Here is a 21,133-nt window from a genome sequence, read left to right as displayed (position 1 = left end):
ATACTTATATCAGTGGAGATATAAGTAGAATAATATCTCAAGGCTGAATCAAAAAATTGGCTAATGAAAAAAACCAATATTTTCCATATCTTATCTGAATCACAACTCACCCTTGTCTTAATCGTGTAACCATGAGCTAGCCAGTTATTTAACCTCTGCTGCTAGGTCTGACCTGTAATACGGCAAACAGGGACTACTTTGTGGGGAAGCTCTACCAGTTACCTTGTGTTGTTACCATTAGCTGCCGTCGAAGTTCTGTGATCTTTGATCTAGAACCTGGCAGCTGAATGTCTTAGGTCTGGAATTCTGGAAAGACAGTAGTGTGTACACAGTATGCACAGTGCACTGCCAGTGTACCCTGGGCATCTCCGGGGCACTGACTGTCGCATGGATTATTTGAAGTTTACAGTCAAGGAAGATTTGATTCCAGAGAAGCGAACAGCATGTGTGGCAATTTAAAAAACAAATGTGTGCCGTTAAGCTCATTGTCTGACCTCATCTCAAGTCATCCTCTCAGACTCTAACTTTATGCCAAATTGTTCTATACCTCTAATTTATAGTTTGTTCATATACATATTGAAGTCTAAAGTGGAACTTGTAAGAGTAAATTTAATGGTATGCATATCTTTATAGTTCATCGGTATTCTCTTCACTTAGACTTTATAAAGATAGTTTTTAGGATTTTATAAAATGGTACGAACATAACAATTTGGTTTTTTGTTTGTTTGGTACATTTTAATCCTTCAGTTATATATTATTTAGCCACAGTTCCTTGGATCAATAGATTATCCAGCAACCTTTTCTTATTTTTTTTTCCTAAGATAAAGTGAAAAGTAAGTACCGAGTCAATCTTTTGTTTCAACAAAGGACATTGTGGTTGTCTCTGTCCTCTAGCAAGTTTTTACTAGACAGTTGGTGATTTTTTCTTTTTTTGCTACTTTGATGGCGTAAGTCATTTGTACTCAACTTTATATAATGCCAAGTACAGAACTGGTCAGAAAAGTGATCCTTGTGGTTTTTTCTGTTAAATTGATAACATCTAAACCAATGCCTGTTGTAGGCCTCCATATTAAAATAGAATAATAAATCTGATACCATTGAACATGTAATGTGAAAATGGACAACTCCCCTGAACCGTGCTTGTGTGCATGAGTGCCCTGCATGGGATGCCAAGCAGATAACCTGCTTTCAGTCTAAACCTTGATGCTACCCAGGTGTCTCCTCTCTAGGTTATTGTGGTAAGCAGCCAAGATGCAGAGTTATCTCTAACTATGAAGTACGGTTAAATGACATTATATATATTATTTTACAATATATATTAGTTATGTATTACATATAATTATTGTTTATATTATAATGAATTATAGATAATATGTGTTACATATAATAACATATTGTGCTATATGGCGTATATATAAGCCACTTTGTACAGTACCTTAATACATCATTGCTGAGTAAATATTTCCCTTAAATGACATTGTTGGTGTTTTTCGAATGTACTGTGGCAAACAACTTCTGAGTACCCACCATCTGCCAGAACCCTCTAGAAGCTTCAGATGTTTCAGCGAGCAAACAAGGATGAGTGTTCCTACCCTGTAGAGGTTCACTTCTCACATGACATTGGAAGATGTGTTAGGCATATTCAGCTTCATTTAGGAGATAATTTAGGGCTTGAAAGCAGCGTCAGAGTTTGCCTAATTCGGTAAGTATGGAGGCAGCACTTTACTATCTGATGAAAATGTATCTCGTGTCCTGTCATCTCAGAGTTAAAATTTCCATTCATTTTAATTCAGAAGTTTCGTATTCTGAATAAAGACTTCATAATTCCCTTTGGAATAAGATTTTTTAAGCAATTGGGAATACTAAAATTAGCATTTCAGAACTACAATAACTTCTAAAATGAATACCAATGTCATTAAAAGCTTGCGCATTGGAAGTTAAGAAGTTATAGGGGAAGATTATTGCCTGTAAGCACTGACACCTTGACCTGATGGCTGTGAAAGAAATCCATATGGGATTTCCGGCTTCTGTGGTAAGGTTACTGTCCACGTGGAATGAACCTTGCAAATTTACTAAGGCCTTGAGTGGGAAGGTGAGCTTGGAAAATACAGGTGGCTTCCCTAAAGTCATTAGCAGTCGAAAGTGAAAGAGTTTAGAGAAGACCTGGCCATGGAACAAAAACAAAAACCAGAGATCCAATCCTGCTTGCCTGGAAGACTGAGGAAGGAGTAGCTGGCAGGTCAGAGTCAGTGGCCGGAAGAAGCTGGATGGGGCAGGCTGCCAGCTGTTCTCTGGAAGCTCCAGAGCAGATTGTAAACCTGCCAGCTGTTCACGCTGACGCAGTGATACTCCCTGACCTCTGAAGAGTTGCAAGACAAGTAATCTGTGCTGAGTTGTTCCGTTGTTGGTCTTTTTTTAGAGCAAACTAGGACTAAATTCAGGAACTAGCAGTGGACCAGAGGTGTGATTTTTTTTTTTAGGTATAAACCATATCTTCTGCCCTCTGTTGTTCTTTTTCATAAAGCCATTCATTCTGTTAAAAATTATTAATATGAAATAATAAATATGGTAGTTAAGAGAAAAAGTAAGAGGACCAATGTTAAGCCACATATTTGAGTTCTTCCCTGAGTCTTTAAAAGAAAATACATATATGTTAACGGATAGAGTTCAAAAAATAGACATCACACATAAAAAGGAGACATGGAAACACTTAATAAATGCTAAATGAAAATGTGTTACTGTATCAGATGAGTAAGTATTTCAGTGAGCTTATTAGATTATCCACACTGGGGGAAATATAAAGAGAACTTGGAGAATATGATAATAAAAATGATCCAAGTGACGCATAAAAAAGGAAAGGGAACATTGAACCTGAGATTTGTTAGAAAATTTAAAATAATCTGTTTGTAGTTAGAGTCCAGAATGAGAACTGAGAACATGCTACATAAGCCACACTTAGATAAGATGCATATTTTCAAAAATAATGAAAAACATCCTCACACATAGCACGAAACTTGGAGAATCCCCAGTAATGTCCATGTAGGGAGAAACACAAGGAAAAACGTAATCAAATGGACAAATGGGAGAGATACAAATCAAGAAACAATGAAGGCCGGCTGCAGAGGAAAAAGAGAAAACATTTGCTAAAAGTCAATATTCCCAAGTGAAATTGAGTAGTTCTAGATAGAAAACCCACCTATGTTAAAGGAACAAAAAAGCTGAAAAAGTAAAGATAGAACATATAAGAGGCCTGTAAAATAGTATTTCCATTCTCATATTTAACTGTTTAAATCAAAATGATAGTGTGGAATATATAGCAAATCTCACACACACCAGTGGGTCCTTGGCTCAAGCTTGGCCCAGCTCTTGTCCTGGCAAGCACAGTGCCCATACCCAAGCCGCCCACACCCCTTCTGGTTCTTTCTGTTGGGTGTTAGAGCCCATCCACAGCTCCCACATGGTGATATAGTCCTTAAATTCCTTTAATTCTTCCCGTCATTTTTCACTGTCTCTGAAGAATTTTATAATCAGTGTTTTTGTGTTCCCTGTCTGGGAGATCTCAGTATCTTCCTGCTGCAGCTCAGGTTGATACGACCTTTGACCTTCTGTTTGTTTTCCAGGGAAGTTCTGTTTTCCTCATTTCTGTTGCATCCAGTTTTTCTGTTACCCTGCCCTGTGGCCTTTCAGATCTGTGGGCCTTCAGCCTCTGGTGTTTTCTTTTTTTTTTTTTTTTTTAAGATTTATTTTTATTATTTTTTATTGGAAAGGCAGATATACAGAGAGGAGAGACAGAGAGGAAGATCTTCCGTCCGATGATTCACTCCCCAAGTGAGCGCAATGGCTGATGCTATGCCGATCCGAAGCCAGGAGCCTCTTCTGGGTCTCCCATGCGGGTGCAGGGTCCCAAGGCTTTGGGCTGTCCTGGACTGCTTTCCTGGGCCACAGGCAGGGAGCTGGAAAGGAAGCGGGGCTGCTGGGATAGAACCAGCGCCCATATGGGATCCCAGGTATGCAAGGCAAGGACCTTAACCACTTGCGCCACCGCGCCGGGCCCAGCCTCTGGTGTTTTCTGAGGTGTCTGGGTCAGGGAAGCAGTGGAGGCCCTGGGACAGCCGCGGTGCACCTACCTCGGGAGAGTTCCTCCCTGACTTGCACTGTCCATAGCCTCTCACAGCTGCCACAGCAGACCAGGCGATCCCACCACCAGGTACTTGCAGCTGTAGCCGTGGGGGCGGGTCTGCACCTCCCTGTGCTATGCAGTGTCGAGGTCTCAGTGCTGGCCAGCTGCAGCTGACACTGAACTCTGAGCAGCTGAGGGATGCCAACTGTGCACCCACTTGAGGGGAGTTCCTTTCTGACTCAGCTCTGCAGCCTCTCAGCCACCATGGCAGGTCAGGTGAATGCCAACAGCGAGTGTGTGCAGCACGTCCATACCCTCCGGTGTCACTCTGTGTCTGGATCCTAGTGCTTGCTGACATGAGTGCGTCTGGGACTTCCGGGACCCACACAGCTGCTCCCAATCCAGACTGTGCCCCGCAAAGATCCTGCTTCTCCCTCTGGGGTCGTCCCGGTATCTCTCCAGGGGCTTTAGGGCACAGACCCCTTGGATATGGGTAGACTCCGTTCTTGCTTTGCGTGTTCTTCTCTTAGATGGTTCCCTCCCCAGAGGTGTGGCAGGATGATTGATTGGGTGCCCATGGGACTCTGCTCAGCTTTGCCTTCCTTCACCAGTGTTTTGTCCTTTTGCTTTTTTGCCTCCCACTGTCCCCAGGGGCTTTTCCTGCTAGGATCTTCCTGTTCCTGTTCACTCTGTACGGTTCAGAACTCACCAGGCTCTTGTTTGTGTGGCTCTCAACTTCCCTCTGGTGAATTCCAGGGAGTTTTAGTCACCTCGCCTGAAGATTCTCTCCCAGCTCTCTGTTCCACTGTTTCTGTCCCAAAGCTCTCTGCTCTCAGGTACACCCACCTTCCCTGTTGGCCATCCTGTCGGCTACACCAGGCTTCCCCAATTGTCTATCTTTCCATCTCTCTCCATCTGCAACTAGTTAGCCATTTTCTTTTTTAGTAGGAAGAAATGGGATGTGAGAGCTGTTAGGAGAAAATAGGGTTAGAGTACTCCATGCTAGAAAAACTCAGTACTCTCCCGGATCAGATTAAGCTGTGAGTGAATAATCAGTTTAATCAAAGTGGAGATTGATTTTTCTCCCATATGATAATATAAAGTATCTCCTAGCTAGTGTGAGAACAGTCTTCAGTAAACAACCAAGCTTTGTAAGCTGCCTTTTTTGCCCATCCTTCACCCTGACTTCTGTCCTCGGGCGACCGTCGCAGTGACTGAGGTGGTAGACCCTCCAGGTTGATGTATGCAGGAAGATGGAAAGATGGAAAGCTGCGCCTGCCGAGTGACTGAGAGTCTGTTTGGAAACTCCTAGGTGCTTTGTGCTCCATGAGTGTGGCATCTCTGCCTGTGTGCTGACCCACAAGAGCAGCTAAGGGAACGGCCACAGTATCACTGGCTTCCCATCCCAACTCCTCTGTGGAATGTCCAGGCAAAGAACATGAATTTGCACATTTCTGAACTAGTTCAGTGTACTGTTCACCTGTGGTACACCTGCGTAACCAGGAGGAAAATATTGCCGGCATCCCTGATGGATGTCTGGCCTTTTTAAACTTGGTTAAGAAATATCCTAATTCCAGTTATCTCATTCCCATGTTTCGAAAATACAATAATTGGTAGTTGAATTAGGTGATAATAAAGCAGGGAGTGTGGTAGCTGGAGGACATGAGGTGAGCAGTTTCTCTCTGCTTAGCTGCTTTCCTTGATGCCAGACAAGGTGGTTTTTCCTCATCTTTGCTTGTGGTAGTTCAAACTTTCTTTCTTTCTTTTTTTTTTTTTTTTTTTACTATGTCCTCAGAACTTCAGATGCCCTACGTCTGAGTTGCAATAGACTCTGATTTTTCAACATCATAAGTATTCTTTTCCATAGTTGCACTTGTCTGATTTCCACATTATATTTGGTGTGTTGTATCTCAAAGATACTCACTTTGAGATACTCTTGTTTACTGATGCTTCCCAAGGCCTGGGGCATAAGAATACATAATAGTTCGCCTGTAAGTAGCTGATAAGTAGATGTTGAAAAAGGTACCATTTGAAATTCCTAAATTCCTATTTTGATTCACAAAGATCAAAGAGTTATGTCTTCTTAATTGGCAGGATGGTGTTATTTTTTAACCTAAATTTACAAAATATAATAATTGACTTCTAAATTTGTCTTTAAAGCAAAATATAATCTATTTAGCGTACCTAGAGTAACAGGTTGCTAATGATAGGCATGTAATAAATGGTGCCTACTATTGCTGTTTTATGAAAAGTTTACATGTCTTTGTGTTGCAGATAGCTCGTAATAGCTATAGTAGGGCCTCTTCTGAATTAAGCTTGCCAAGAGCTGCGAGTTTATTACATGTAATGTGTCTTTCTGAGTTGCCTTACACTGAAGGTGGTGCTTGAAATCTCTGGAGAGCAGAGTGTGCAAAAAAGTCTTGTATTTCTTGAGAGATCTACTTGAAACATCCAAACAGGACTCTGACAGGTCTTCTGGATTGTGTCAGTCTGGCAGGTTGTTCAGGCATCATTTCTGGAAAGCTTTGAAAGTAGAGAGAGAATCATTTTTCTCAGCTGATTAAGGCACTTCAGCCTAGAGGCACATATGACACCTCAAGGTTGACTTCTTCCCTTTGATTCAGCAAAGTACCAGAAAGTTCGTGCACTTTGTGGTGGAGGTAAAATGTAAAAACACTGAACTATGGCGAGGGGGAGCTCTTCTGTGGAATGCATATCTCTCGCTGATTATCTGAAAAAAGTGTGTTGACATTTAAAACCTTTTTTATTTGACAAGATGATCATTATGTCTGAAGTGAAATTTTGCAAACTCAATTAAAACTGTAAGGTTAAGAGCAATAGTAACCATGCCAGCTTTATGGCATAATGTATTATTACACTGCCACTCATATTCCATATGAGTACTGGCTTGTATCCCACTGCTCTGCTTCTGGTCCATCTCCTCGCTGCTGCATTTGGGAAAGCAGCAGTTGGACACCTGCCACCCTTGTGGGGAACCAGGATGAGTTCCTGAGTGTTAGCTGAGCCCGGGCCAGCTGTAACCGTTGTGGCCATTTGGAAAGGGAACCAGGATGAGTTCCTGAGTGTTACCTGAGCCTGGGCCAGCTGTAACCGTTGTGGTCATTTGGGAAGGGAACCAGAGGATGGTTGAGCTCTCTTTCTGTTTTTCCTTCTCTCTCTGTAACATTCATCTTAAATAGATCTTAATCAAAAATTGATGTCATTTGCTTTTTGTACTAAGTGGCAGATCAGTGAAATAATTTTGTGTGTATGAACTCTTTGGTTTTTGCTTATTAATGATGATCCTGCCATGTAAGGCTTGATCTCATCCCAGTTTCCTTAGGACCTGTTCTACTTGTCACTGGACAACTCTTTCCAATAGTTTTGGTGACTCTCTGAGAACCCAATATATCCTCCCATCCAAGTGCTAACCATGCCCGACCCTGCTTAGCTTCCAAGATCAGAGGAGATTGGGTGTGTTCAGGGTGGTATGGCCGTTGATAACCCAGTATATCCTAAACTGAATTCATCACCTGTTCTCCCCCAAAAGGTGAGATGAGAAGTTCTAAATATTTCAGTGGCTCTAAGAAAAAATTAAATTGTTTAATGAGAAAGGATGAAATTTGATTAAAAAATATCTTTTTTTCCTGCAGTTGGTGTCTGGCAGAACAGGACACAGTACAAACAGTCTGGACAGTACAGTTGGCACTGTGCCTTGTCTGGGCAGTGCAGTTGGCATGCCTTGTCTGGGCAGTGCAGTTGGCACCATCCCTTGTCTGGGCAGTGCAGTTGGCACTGTGCCTTGTTTGGGCAGTGCAGTTGGCACCGTGCCTTGTCTGCTGCTGGGCACGCTAAACTACACCAGTGCTTCACTGTGTCCATCTAAGTTTGTGCAGAAATAAAACAAAGTGGTTTTTAGAACAGTAAGAAGACTGATAAATAGCTAGTGGTGCTTTGATTGTAGAATTTTGAGAGCTGTAAGTAATATGATTGCCATAGTAAAATTCAGATTTTAATAGAATCAATTTTACAAAATACGGTTACTGTTAAATATTGAAATATAACCAAATTCATTGCTTTTTAAATTACTAATTTATTAGTAAAGATGAAAGATGCTGTTTTTTATTTATCATTTTACATTTCTATGTTGTTCCGTAATAATGAGTGATTAATTTTTAGTTTTAATTTTCCAAAAGACTGTTCTTACGAGACTACAGAATCAGCTTCATAGTGTGATTATGAGGAAGATACAGAGGACTCCCTCATCCCTAACCTGTGTGAGATGCAGTTTATGGTAACTGTTAATGCAGAAAGTTTTATCTCTAATTACATTTAATATTCTTGCCAGATTGTATTTCTTATCTGAAAAATTGTGGTAAAATAATTTTGTAAATTTGTGTTTATTTTCCCTCCCCTAACAGCATTGGTGGATGTTTCTGACCGTCAGGTGTATAATAGCCACTGGGAGATCTATAATTTAGAAAAGCAGCCTTTCAGTGTCTTCGCTCAGGATTACTGAGCCCTTCTCGTGGAGAGGGAGAGAACCTCTGATTAAACCCTGGGCTTAAACTGTAGATTTGAAATGGCCTTTTCAATTTGAATTTATTTAAACATTCAATTATTTGCAAATGTGTGTGATTTTTAACTTCTACAAAAAAAGGCCATTTCAACCCTAAGTTTCCTTTTCTGTTTTCTTGCATTCATGGTGCACTAGTAAATAGTGCATACCAGTTAAGGAACTAAAGCTGTTCCCAGGCTGAAACTGATCCTGTGATTTGAGGAGAATCGGTATATTAGCATTACTCTGTATATGAAATCCCATTTTTTTTTCTGAGTTTTTCTTCCTGTCTTCCCATAACTCAAAAGCAATTTTGTTTTGGTGTTGAGTGGTGGGGCACATCTGCCTGAGCCTTCAGCTGTTGCCGCCCAGGTCTCCAGTGACAGGAAGCTAGAATTGAAAACTGGAGTTGGGAATTGAACCCAGGCAATCTGATTGGGAACATGAGCATCTTAGCTGGAATTGTAACCATGTAGTTAAATGCCTGCAGCAGGACAGTGGCTTTGAAGCACATTGTCATGTAAGGAACTCTGTCTCTGCACCTGGTGAATTAGAGTGGATCTCCTGCACCCCTGCTCAGGTACAGAGAAGGCTCTCCATGTCCAAAACAAACAAGCAAAAGCATTCTGTAGGTAAATGTTGGCAAAGCCTGCCTGCAGTCTCCTAAATGTGTTGTAGGGTGAGTATTTTTGCAGTTTTAAGATTTTATAATCTCTGGTATACTCTAGTGAGTGCACAAAGCTTTTTAGTGTAGTGTATATGGCTTATATCTTAATGTTTCACATGTACAAATAAACCTTTTAAATGCTTATTAATTTAAAATAATAAGTTGTTGCTTGTTAACCTGATCTGCTTTTATGAAAAAAAATCACTATTTCTAAAAGAAATGCTAATATTTTTAGCATATGGGTGTTGCTAGCTTCTTCAGCAGTCTAACGTGATGTGTATATGGGTGTTGCTAGCTTCTTCAGCAGTCTAGCGTGATGTGTTGTTTCGGTTGCAGTAGTTAAAAGTGGAAAGTAATCCTTTCAAACCATTGTAGCCAGCCCCCTTTGGGTACCAGATACAGCTGCTAGTTTTTAAGTTTGTTGCAGTGTGGGCAGTAAAATATCAGTAGCGTTTTATGCTCTGTTATGTTGAAATAGCTTTGTCTGTCTTGATACTCCATGCACTTCATGACATCATGCTTTTATTCACCTGAAAAATACTGGCTAGCCAGCTCATGCACGTCTTTTCCATGCTGTGACTCTTCATTATATGATATCAAAAAGAATCATCAACGTGATCACTGAGCTCAGCCAAGAAGGTTTTTTTTGTTGTTTTTTTGGCTGAGATATGTTACATACCCAAATCTGAATAGCCATTATTTGTGACTTTCGTTCTTTCAAGTGAAAAATGATCCATGAAAAGAATATCGAGGAAGACCCACAAGGTGAAGAAGGACCAAGCACTTTTGGTGAGGTCACCGTTATTTGTGTTTGTATGCAGGGTTGTTGCAAGGACAGCAGTTCAACTCACACAGAATAGAAGAAGATTCTCTACAAAGTAGTTGAGAGTTAATGAAATTGTTTTACTACTTCACAAGACTATTCTTTACCCAAGTAACTTGGTTTTTAACTGGTATAGCTTGGTGCTAACACTAATTGTTCATAGAGAAACACCAGATATTAACACAGCACTTGTGGTGTAAATGTTAGCACAGTGAAAATGACAAGTAACATCCTAATATTTCTTAGTGTGGAAATATTTTTACTTTGGTAAACCTTTGGGAATTCATAGGCCACACTTCTAGGCCAATTTGAATGTGAATATTTTGAAATCCAACAGCAACCGCAAAATTAAGAATCCTAAGTATTGTAAAACTTGTGCATCTTTGTAAACAGATGAGTTGCTGTCACATGGTCAGCTCCTTGAGAGCAAAAATGTCAACCCCTGCCTATCCTTCACACGTGTTAGGTCGGTCACCACGCACAACCAAATTGGCCCTATTTAGTTTGGAACTCCCAAGAAGGACGTAAGATTAATATTCTTGTGTTCAGTTCATTTCGTGAAGGGTGGGAAATAGGAATGAAACAAGGTTACTGGGCCACATTTCCTGATGGGCTGACAACAGCTCCAGGAGCAAGTCCTGTTCTCCAAAGTCAAGGAAAGGCTGAAACAGCCGCAGTCAGATAGCACAGCCTTGGTTACAGCTCTTCTGTCCAGTGTAGGCAGGCTGGTTCTCACAGTTTCTGCTCAGGATCTGCCTGAGGAAGTATCAAATTTATGAAAGGAATGTTGGTAAATTAGACTTTTATCCAAAGTAGATTAGAATGACTACTCAGGTCAGTGCTGGGCTGGGCTGGAGCCAGGAGGGAGGGGCGTCATCCTGGTCTGCCCCTCAGCTGTCAGGAACCTATGTACTTGAGTCATTTTTTTCACAGCTTTCCTACAGATATTTGCAGCGAGCTGGATTGGAACTACAGCAGCAAGGACTTAAACTGTGCTCCTGTAGCTTGATCCATTGTACCACCCTGTCGGGCCCTGGCTATAAAGTTCTTGATGGTCAGTGCACTGATTCAAACTCCCAAATCGAATGGAAACTCTAGGGCAGTGAGTAGCAATTACCTGGGTTGAGCCCTGTAATTTTTCCTATCAAATAAGCATTTCATAAATGCCAGCTACAATATTAATTTTTGTCACAAGGATTACAGTTCACATTTTAAAGAACTAGGATAATATTCAGAGAAATCAGTTGTTTAGTATCAATACAAATAGTACAAACTGAAGAATTTGGCCTCTGAAAGGACTCACTGTTTTTCTTCTCCCTGCGAAAAAGTTATAAGCAAGATTTAATGTTAAACGATGCGTGAACAAACGTTTCAGTGTTCATATTTATATTGGTGTTTCATTTATCTTTTTATTTTTGGAATGCTACCAAATGTTAGGGTTAAGCATTACAGAGGAATATGAATGTGATGTGATTCTTTCATTTTCTGATGCTTTTTTTTCTTACATGTAAAATTAAGTAATGTCTTTTTCAAATAGGAATTTTGATAACTTAAGATTGTCTCAATGTATTGAGGATTAAAGAGAACCTTAAAAGAGAAAGAAAGATGAAATCATGAGGGTGGGCTAAGAACGTGTATCTGTTGCAGACTGTCCCTCCTTAAATTCTGTGAGGCAAAGAACAAGTTTGAAAAGATGTCCTGATAAAGAAGTAAATGGAACCAGAACTTATGAAAACAAAAATGCCAGATCCCCATGCAGGAAGAGACTGTTAGGGCAGCTTATGGCAGATAGAGCCCCGGGTCAGCTGAGAAGCTTCGGGTGTTCCCTGACTTAGCGATGCTCAGCAGTGGAGAGCAGTCCTGCAGTCAAGCTGCCACAACACAGGGCCAACCTCAGGGAATGTAATCCTTGGGAGCCAGGAGTCCCCAAATACAGTGTCTGTTCTCTTTTTTTTTTTTTTTTTCCATTACTGTCATAAGAAAGCTATTGTAAACAAGGTGTGACATTCATAGGCAACTCAGTTCTTGGAAAGAAGAATTAACACACATCTCTAATATACAAAGCATGTAGTAAGCTTCAAACTCACAGAACTGAGAAACTGACATACTGAGTGACCAGAATTCATCAAATAGAAGATGAAGTAATTAAATATTCAAGTGAATAAGAAGACCAGATATCCATAAAGACCAAACCAGTTGAATTACTGAAGAATTAGTAGATGGCTAAGTAGGCTGTGATGAAGAGCTAAGTGACAGGAAAGCTGGAGATAGGGAAGATGCAGCCCCCAGCTTGCCAAGTAACTGCACTGAGATCTCCAGAAAGGGAATGCAGTGCGAGCTGAGAGAGGGAAGGGGGCAGGCCTTGTGCTGCTGCAGTGAGCTACCCTGCTGTCCACTGCCCTTCTAGATGCTTGCTAATTTGTCTGGGAAAGCAGTGGATGATGACACAAGTGCCTGGGTGCTTCCACCCATATAAAAGACCTTGAGTATGATTCCAGGCTCCTGACTCCTGCTCGGCCCACCTCCAGCCAAGAGATGTTAAGAGGTTGAAGAACTGCCCCATATGTCTCTGCCTTGCAAATAATAAAAACTTTTAAAGGGGCCAGGAGAGGAAAGAATGTTTTTTTTTTTAAAGAAGAAATCAAGAAGACATGGGTTGTAATTCACATTGAAAGAGATGCTGTACTTTCTGCCATTGTCTATACCTTCGACATATTTTGTATGTACTAAGCTAATTAGTAATTCCTCTTCTGAAATCCATACAATAGTCAAACCACATTATTGTTCTTGCCGCTTGAAGCCCCTCAGTACTCCCCTTCATGGCAGCCGACACTGTGAGTGTCTTCCTTATGCCTCCTTCCAACCACCAACAAAGTTGGGGTCTCATTCTGTAGAACTGGATTTATCTATACTTGCTTCCTAGGGGCAAAGCTCATGTTCAGCACATATCTTGTAAATCATAAATGCTCAGAATACTTGCTGAATGTATGACTACAGCCTGAACTTAGTCTTCATTTTATTTAAGTCTGCTCAGCATTTATTTTAGTTCTTACCTTTTAGAAGTGGAGTGAAGTTTTAGAAGACAGAGGTTTGTGCTAGTTGGCAATGAATGTGAGAGTGCACAGCGGGAGTCAGAGTCGGGCAGGGGATGAAGACAGATGGGCATGTCGAGGCATGAAGAGTGACCTTGGAGGGCCAGTGCCGTGGCTCAACTGGATAATCCTGTCTGCAAGCACTGGCATCCCATATGGGTGCCTGTTTGTATCCAGGCTGCTCCATCCATTCCCTGCTTATCAAATGGAAAAATAGCATGGCTCAAGTCCTTGGGCCCCTGCACCCCCAAGGCAGACCTGGAAGAAACGATTGGCTCCTGGCTTCAGTTTAGCTCAGCTCTCGCCATTGAGGCCAGTTGGGGAGTGAACCAGCAGGTGAAATACCTTTTGGTCTGTGTCTCCTGTGTCTCTATATATCTGCCTTTGCTAAATAAATACATAAATAAATAAAGGGGCCCTTGGTGATCTGAGGCCAGGGAACAAGTCTCAGTGCCGTTGGGAGAGGCCCACTCTGCAGCTGTCTCAGGAATCCAGGCATCTTCAGAACAATGTAGTTCTTGCTTACTTTTAATATTTTAACTTTATCTATAAATGAAGAGATTTTCATGTTTTCTCCCTATTTTTAGTTTATCCTTGGGAAATAGGACATGTCTTCAGTTAATAGACATTTGAGGTGTGCAAAATGAAATGCTGCAAAAGCAATTGAGATGGAAGTGACAGGTGTGGGAAAGGGGCTCAGCTGGTCACAGCGCCTCGGCTTGATGACAGTCTTGCAATAAATAATCAGGAACTGGGGGGAAATGATAGCGAATGTCAGTTTAAAGTTTTCACTTGTCAAAACTGAGATTGTCTTGTCGCCACACCATTGCCGAACCAAATTATGTAGCTCTTATCTTTCTGCTCGTTGGAAAACATGCTTTTCCTCCGTTTCTCTCTTTTTTGTATCCTTAACTGCATTAGAGTGCTTCACAGACAAATTCCCAGTCTATACTGATGTTCATTTAATCAAGGAGGATTGTTTTGGTCAGAAAGCAGTTGTTAGGGTCTTCTGCATATTAGTCCTGTGCTTGTCCTTTCTGGTTTCAAATTAAGCAGTTGAGAACAATCTCAAAGGAATTTTATCCACACAACAGAGTTGAAATTGCAAGAACCTGAAGATGTTGTTTGAAGAATCATTATGTTGATGACATGTGACCTTTGAAAGAAGACTGAGGTTCATTTAATGTAGTAGAGTTCTTAGGAAACATTAGTCAATTGAACAAGATGAGATATTTCGACTCCTTTCAGGCTGGACTCCATGAATGAGCCATTGAATGTGTTAGAGCCAGAAGGGAATCCAGTCAGCTTACCGAGCAGCCCTTGGTCGGGCGAAGGGAATGGGCGGAGCCAGCCAGAGAATCGATTCTGTGGACACTGCACTGCACGCAGAGGCCCTTGTAGAAGACGGCACAGCCATCAATACTAATGCTTTCTTAATCAGATTTGAGTCTGATTTTCCTTCTCAAGACAAGGAAACCATTGTACTTTAGTGACATTCTCATCCTTAAAGCTACAGAGTTTAAGTATTAAACCTTAGTGTCTATTTCTAGGATTTTTTTAATCTTATTTTTATGTTCTGTTTACCATTTTTTGAATTTGTATATTATGACTTGAGAGAAAATAGACCAGTACGAGAAGTGGGGAAGGGCAGGGATGGGTGAGAGGCCCACAAGAGACCTCGGGCAGTTGCAGGTTCACTGTACTTATGGGGCCCTGAGTTTCACTGAACCCTGCCTGCTGTGTCTCAGCAGGAGATGGTGTGTGGGTGCTCCTCCGGAACAAATCAGAGATATTCTGGAAGAGCAGCAGTACATAGGAGATGAAGTGACAGGTGGCCTTCTATGTACAGCAAAACACACCTTTGGCATACTCACTCAGAACGCAGCAATAGTAGCATCCTGAGGTGTGAATGTAGGTGCCACCACGTCCAGGCTGTATAACCCCAGGCAGGTGATGCAAAAGTGTGACAGTGCTTTTGAACTAAGTAAGGTCATGTGCATGAGACCCTGCTGGCATGGCAAATCCTCTAAGAATCCAGTTGTAAGTTTAAAGACCATTAAAAAAACATCATAGGTCTGTGTGCCACTGAAAACATGGCACATTGCCGTGTGGTATAATAGGTCAGCTGTAGAAGCCACTGTTTCATTCCTAGGCAGCATTTAATAGAGTCAGTGGAGCTCACACAGCACATTCTAGAGAGTTCATATCATAAGCACTGTTATAGTGTGTTTAATTATCTTGTGGGGATAGGATTAAACGGTAACAAAGTGAAGCTGTTTTCTGCAGAGAGGAAGGAAGCAGCCTGTATGAGCAGCACTCTGGCCCAGGTATCGTATCAATGCTTAGCAGCTCTAGCTGGTAGCACTAATTGCAGACATACCCCTGTTTTCCGCCTCCATCCTTTGCATATCCTGCTTTTCCTGCAGAGAAGGCCCTTGCTGCCACTGCCTCAGCCCGTCCCTCCTCATCCCTTTAACACCTTCATCTTCATGGTCTTCTAGAACATTCCCCAGGCTTGACATGCTCCAGATAGCCACTTGTGACATGCCTGACACACCAGAGCGATGGAGATGCCCCTTCTCCATACATCCATGTGCAAACAGGGTCTTTTAAGGAAGGAGGATGAGAAATAATGAAAACAGACCTAACCCTGGGCAATTGCCAGCATCCTCGTTAGAGGTGGCAGGTGAAGGACAATGGGACGTGGCCTGGAGCGGGGGAGAAAAGGCCACTTCTGATAGCAGATGTGAGGACTTGCCCCCATACATGCAATACCAAAAGGAACACGGCTCCATTGCTGCAGTTTTTCTCAGAGGAATTGCATATTGTGCTGTAGTCTTTGCAGTCGATGATTGGTCTCTGGTGTCAAGTACCGAGAAAGGAAGCAGGCAAGAACCGGGCATGGGTGTAACTAGCACTGGTGACCTTTGCAGTCACGTGTGTCCCGCTGTCCTGTTGACAGTGAGATGTCAGGCAGATGTCACAGCCTTTCTCCTCCGCAGTGTCCCTGTCCATGCACTGGGGATACTCAGGCTGCTGGGTAATTCCCAGTGTAGCCTCAGCAGCGAGCGTATGGTGGGCAACCACAACGTGGATCATATGCTTCCGGTTGTAACTTCGTAAGCTGGATCATTTTCCATTTTGATTGCAAACATCTTTCCTGACTATATGGAGTTGGAGTGGTGGGGATGTTGGTTTCCACAACAATGCAAAACAACAACTTCAGAATGATTGTTTCCCTACAAAGTAAGTAGAGTATGAAAGAGGAAAGATGGAAAGGGTGTGCACGAGTTCCTCTTCAGATACTCAGGTTGCCTATGGTTTAATCATTTAGAGTTTTTCACAGGTCTGATTCAATGTTAAAAATAAAAATGGTTGCCCCTTCAGATGTTGTATATGTGTAGCCAGTATGTATATGCTGTATGCTGTCTGCACAGTGGCAGTACTGATGGGCTCATTTCTGCCTTGACCTCTGCTGTGGCAGGATGCTGCAACATAGATGTGGCAGTGCTTTGCAGAGCTCCTTGGTCCTCTGTGAACACCGATGGTCCAGCAGCCCTGCTGCAGCACTCCGTCCCTGGGACTGGAACTATGTGGCTCTTGTGCTGCGCTTCCTGCTGGCAGTGCAACAGTGCTGTCGAAAAGTGCCCATCTCTGTCCAGTTTCGATGTAAAGTGCTCACAGTTTGTTCACATAGCATTGACTTCTCTGGTAGAAAAAGAGTTCAAGCTGAAATGAAGTCTCTGTGGTTCACTGTCCATCTGCTGGAAAGAAGGGGGGAGGCTGTTTGCCCCTCCTGCACGCCCGCAGTGCCTTGGCCAGCTGTGCTCCAGCCGCTGGCCTGCAGGTCTAGCACTGTGCACACCCTCTCAGCCTGCTTCTCTGCACAGGCTCAGTCCACCCAGAACAAGTTCTGTCTCCTATTCTCATTTGCGGTGTAGAAGCTTACCATGTATTCCTTAAATTGTCCTGTCTGAAATTTGGATATACTTTTGTATCAAAATTGGAGAAGAAGAGAGGGCCTTGATAATCCTGAAGTATAAGGCTGCTGTTTTAGGGCTCTGTCATCTTAGTGGGAATTCATTTGTTTTGAGCCCTGCTGTTTCCTAGTTGTCTGTTTAAGAATGCGTTTCAACTCACAGATCATTTTGTCCTGTGTTTCCCTTTGTTCGCTGCAGTGGTGCTGGTTACTATGATTACGGACATGGGCTCAGTGAGGAGACCTACGATTCCTACGGTGAGTGACTGGTCAGAGCAACCTAAGCTGGAAATGCAACGTGGCTGCAGGAAGACCCGACAGATCAAGGCACTCTGCCTATGAAATAGAGGCTTCCTTTCAGTTCATTTGGGTGTAGCTTGCTATTTCCAGAGGTTCCTTTGCTTTATAAATTTAGTATTTAGAGAGAACTGAGGATTTGCAGAAAATGACATGGGTTCAGATGCTGAGTTAGATTTTCTGTTGGATTGCCTGCCATGTGCTGCTGCCCACATTCATGGACAGGGTGCCAAGCTGCCGATGCATGACAGCATGGGGCTTTGTGAAGTGTCCTCACCTCTTGACAGGAAAAGGAAGTGAAGCCATTGAGACAGTGTCTCTAAAATGGTTCTACTTCTTTATTAATTTAACCATTCTCAAACCCAAATTCTCTGGACAAATTACACGGGAGTCATTCCATAAAGATTACAGAAGCACTGAGGCAGGGAAGAGATGCTGGGCCGTGTAGGGCTTCAGGTTAGACCAGCAGATCCCTCGTAACGCAGTGCAGCCATTGAAGATGCTGGAGAACCCATGTCTAAAGTCTGAATATGAGGAAAGACATTAGAATGTGAACCTTTAGTGAGTCACCGAGCCCTGGTGAGTGTGTAGAAACAACACGGGCGGATCAGGAGACCAGTTGATGCTTGCGCTGGCATCGTCTAAACGCACGGAAAGCTGCTCTGTGTGTGGCTCGTGAAGTACATTGTTGTGTCACCTGCCTGAAGCCATGATGCCCGCATCTTGATTTTTTTTTTCTTTTCATTTTTTCCTTCTTTTGGTTATCTGTAACAACACTTAAGAGAAACTCAATAGTTTGCTGAATGCTGTCTACTAAAATTGATGCAAGTTAACTGGAAGGAGTGATGTTGATTGCATGTTTGTATCAAAGAAAGAGGTCATTTTAAGCATTTTTCCTTCACAGCTTTTTAAATTGGTCTCTGTGGACACATGGTTTTTAAATTGCTCTGTGTTGCAGCATGGATGTTAACTCTTTGCTGTCAGAGAGCTGTGGGCACCTCACTGGAAGTCCGGCAGGGGAGCAGCAGATCTAGAGAGGTCTGCTGATGTTGTGTAGTGTGGGTTTAGAAACGCCGAGGGCAATTGGGAGTGTAACTGAGACGTGACTTCTCACACAGTACACATTTTACAAGGGCCTGAGAGGAGGGGGCAGCATCTCTCTTTCCCAATCCTCACATTCCTCATATTGTTCTTAATCCTTTTATCCTCACAAAGTTTTATCTAGATTTTTTATGTTTTTGCTTTTAGGAGTAATCTGGGTGATCTTGTCTCCCTTCTTGTAATGTTTCCCAAAAGGCAGTGCAGTTGATTGAGTGGACTTCTGAGCTTGTTAGGATAACCGAAAGAAAGTTCTTGCAAAGTTGATTACTATTTAAGGAGCAAAAATCACTTTTCCTCTGTTGATAGGATTGTTTAGTGAGGCCGTCACTTTCCATTGTGTTTGTAATGTTCTTGATAATTCCTTGTTGTCTCCCCTCCCGCCCAGTACATCAGGGATACATATATATAATTAAGTATAACATTTGCCATTGGTTCATTATTGTTAGAGTCTAACATATGAAGCCGACGGGATCCATGGCAGTCATGTAATCATGATTCCTCTTGCTGGTTTCAGGGCAAGACGAGTGGACTAACTCAAGGCACAAGGCACCTTCGGCGAGGACGACGAAGGGCGTCTACAGAGACCAGCCCTACGGCAGATACTGATTGTAGTGTCTGATGTTGTGAAATAGCCAGTCTCCACCAGTCCTGTATACTGTTCAAAGTAATTTTTTCTATGAACAATCCCTTTTTAAATAAAATGCTTAAAAATCTGAATGGATGGAATTTAAAACTACTTTGTTGAAATACCAACCTGGGCAGAAAAAAAAAAGACATGTAAAAATTTGTTATTTCCACTCTGTATATGAAAAAATAGGTCATCAAAAGGCAAAAAAAATAACTTTGATTAATTAGTGTTAAACAAAAAATAGGTTTACTAAATATGTTAATCCATTCTTTTAATATAAGCCTCACCTTTTATTTTAAGGGTTTCCATAGAATTTAGTTATTTTATCTTTCAGCAATATGCTAGTTTTTTTTCTCTTGCCAACATGCGTAGAAAGGGAAACCAATTACAAGTGCAAATAATGTTGTATTCTTTTGTAACTCAAGTCTTGAAATGTTCTGTAGTGTTGAGCAAAGTTCTTTCTTGCTTGATACTAAATAAACTTTTGAAAGAAATTTCGTGTGTGTGAGCTAACAATTTCGTGTTTTTTTCTTATTTAAAAAGGCTTTCATAAATAGTTGTAAACAGGGAAAGAATTCATTTAACAACGCTTGTCATAACAGGGTCACACTAAACATTGTACAACTTACTTTAAAAATGGTATAAAAATAAATGTGCCATTATATATTTACCGTAGATTTAAATGCTGTATAAAGAGTCCAGATGTTATCAAGCTGCTTGAGTGGCACATTAAAACGACGCAAAACCAAATCTTGTTTAAAAACTGGTTTTAAAATAACTACTGGATTTTCTGAAAAAGATGTGATCAGTTTTCATCTTGTTGAGCATTTTTTCACTAGTGCAACTTTGGATTTTTTATGAGAATTTTGGTACCTTAATGAACACCTCGCTCCATGCTGGAAGCAATGAGCACAAAGCTTTTAAAGGCATTCTGACTTGACTAATTGAGGTCGCACTCGCCAAGGCTGAGGATGTGTAACCCTTAAACGGTCTTCATTTCCAAAGGTAAATAAATCAAATAAGATTTTAATCTCAATTAATTTCTCTTAATATAACTAATAAAGACAGGGAGATTACAACCTAGCAAATGTCATTATCCATTTTAGAAAAGTTTTAAGATCACCTAAATTCTCATTTTAAAAAGTTTAATTTGTTTTAGTAGTCTAAAAAGCCTTAGTTTAGTCAGTTTAATTGGGGCCAATTATTCCCTATTAAACAAATGTAAAACCTCATAACTAGTTATTTGTAATACATTATTTGGTTAGTATTTGAGGACACTTCTTAAAACTGACAAATATTTAATAAAGTTTTTTTCATCATTTTACTTACGTTTTAAGTGTAGATGATATAAAATGTTTAATTTTTCTTCTTGAAATGTTTCCTTCTGTTTTGAGTAAAATGATCTTTTCTTTTGTTAGGAGACAGCAGCCGTCTGGGGATGGCAGAGGAAGTGGTGGTGCACCTGCAGAAGACGCAGGTGAGTCCCCACGTGCCCGGGCTGCCGGCAGCGGGAAGGGGGAGCATGTTCTGGGAGTGGCTCAAGTCACGTGCCAAGTCTCCGAGGCTGGTTCCCGGGTGCCAGTCCTAGCAGTTTGGGCAGATTAACTCCTTGGGTCAAGGTTTGTATCTTCCCCAGTATTTAAATATGTGAACTGCCTTCTTAAGTAAAAATAGTTAGCATGAAATAGTCTTCTAAATTATTGATAATAAGAAGTAGTTTCCCAAACTTAATATTTTCGTATGGACATACCCACACATCCACACACACACTGCCAAAATTACACAGCTGTGCACAGTTTTCAGTGTTAATTATCTCAGTCTGGCGGAGGAGATCTTGATTCTGTGGAGGAGGTCTTGATTCTGTGAGG

The 21,133-nt window shown here is 41.6% G+C and overlaps 1 protein-coding gene across 1 annotated transcript in view; it reads left to right on the top strand.

Annotated features, from left to right (window-relative positions):
* Positions 1 to 19,755, top strand: part of LOC121166675 (KH domain-containing, RNA-binding, signal transduction-associated protein 3) — a 142,290-nt gene extending 122,535 nt beyond the window's left edge. Inside the window, exons 8-9 of the mRNA XM_040995923.1 lie at positions 17,439 to 17,497; positions 19,152 to 19,755. Coding sequence (XP_040851857.1) covers positions 17,439 to 17,497; positions 19,152 to 19,243 — 151 coding nt within the window. The 3' untranslated portion in view covers positions 19,244 to 19,755. The remainder of the gene's footprint in view (positions 1 to 17,438; positions 17,498 to 19,151) is intronic.
* Positions 19,756 to 21,133: the final 1,378 nt, after the last annotated feature.

The sequence above is a fragment of the Ochotona curzoniae genome, unplaced genomic scaffold (assembly GCF_017591425.1).
Source record: "Ochotona curzoniae isolate NIBS_2020 unplaced genomic scaffold, NIBS_Ocur_1.0 patch2, whole genome shotgun sequence".
Classification (NCBI taxonomy): domain Eukaryota; kingdom Metazoa; phylum Chordata; class Mammalia; order Lagomorpha; family Ochotonidae; genus Ochotona; species Ochotona curzoniae.
The sequence above is the reverse complement of the archived record's forward strand: the minus strand, read 5'-3'. Positions and strand labels throughout refer to the sequence as shown.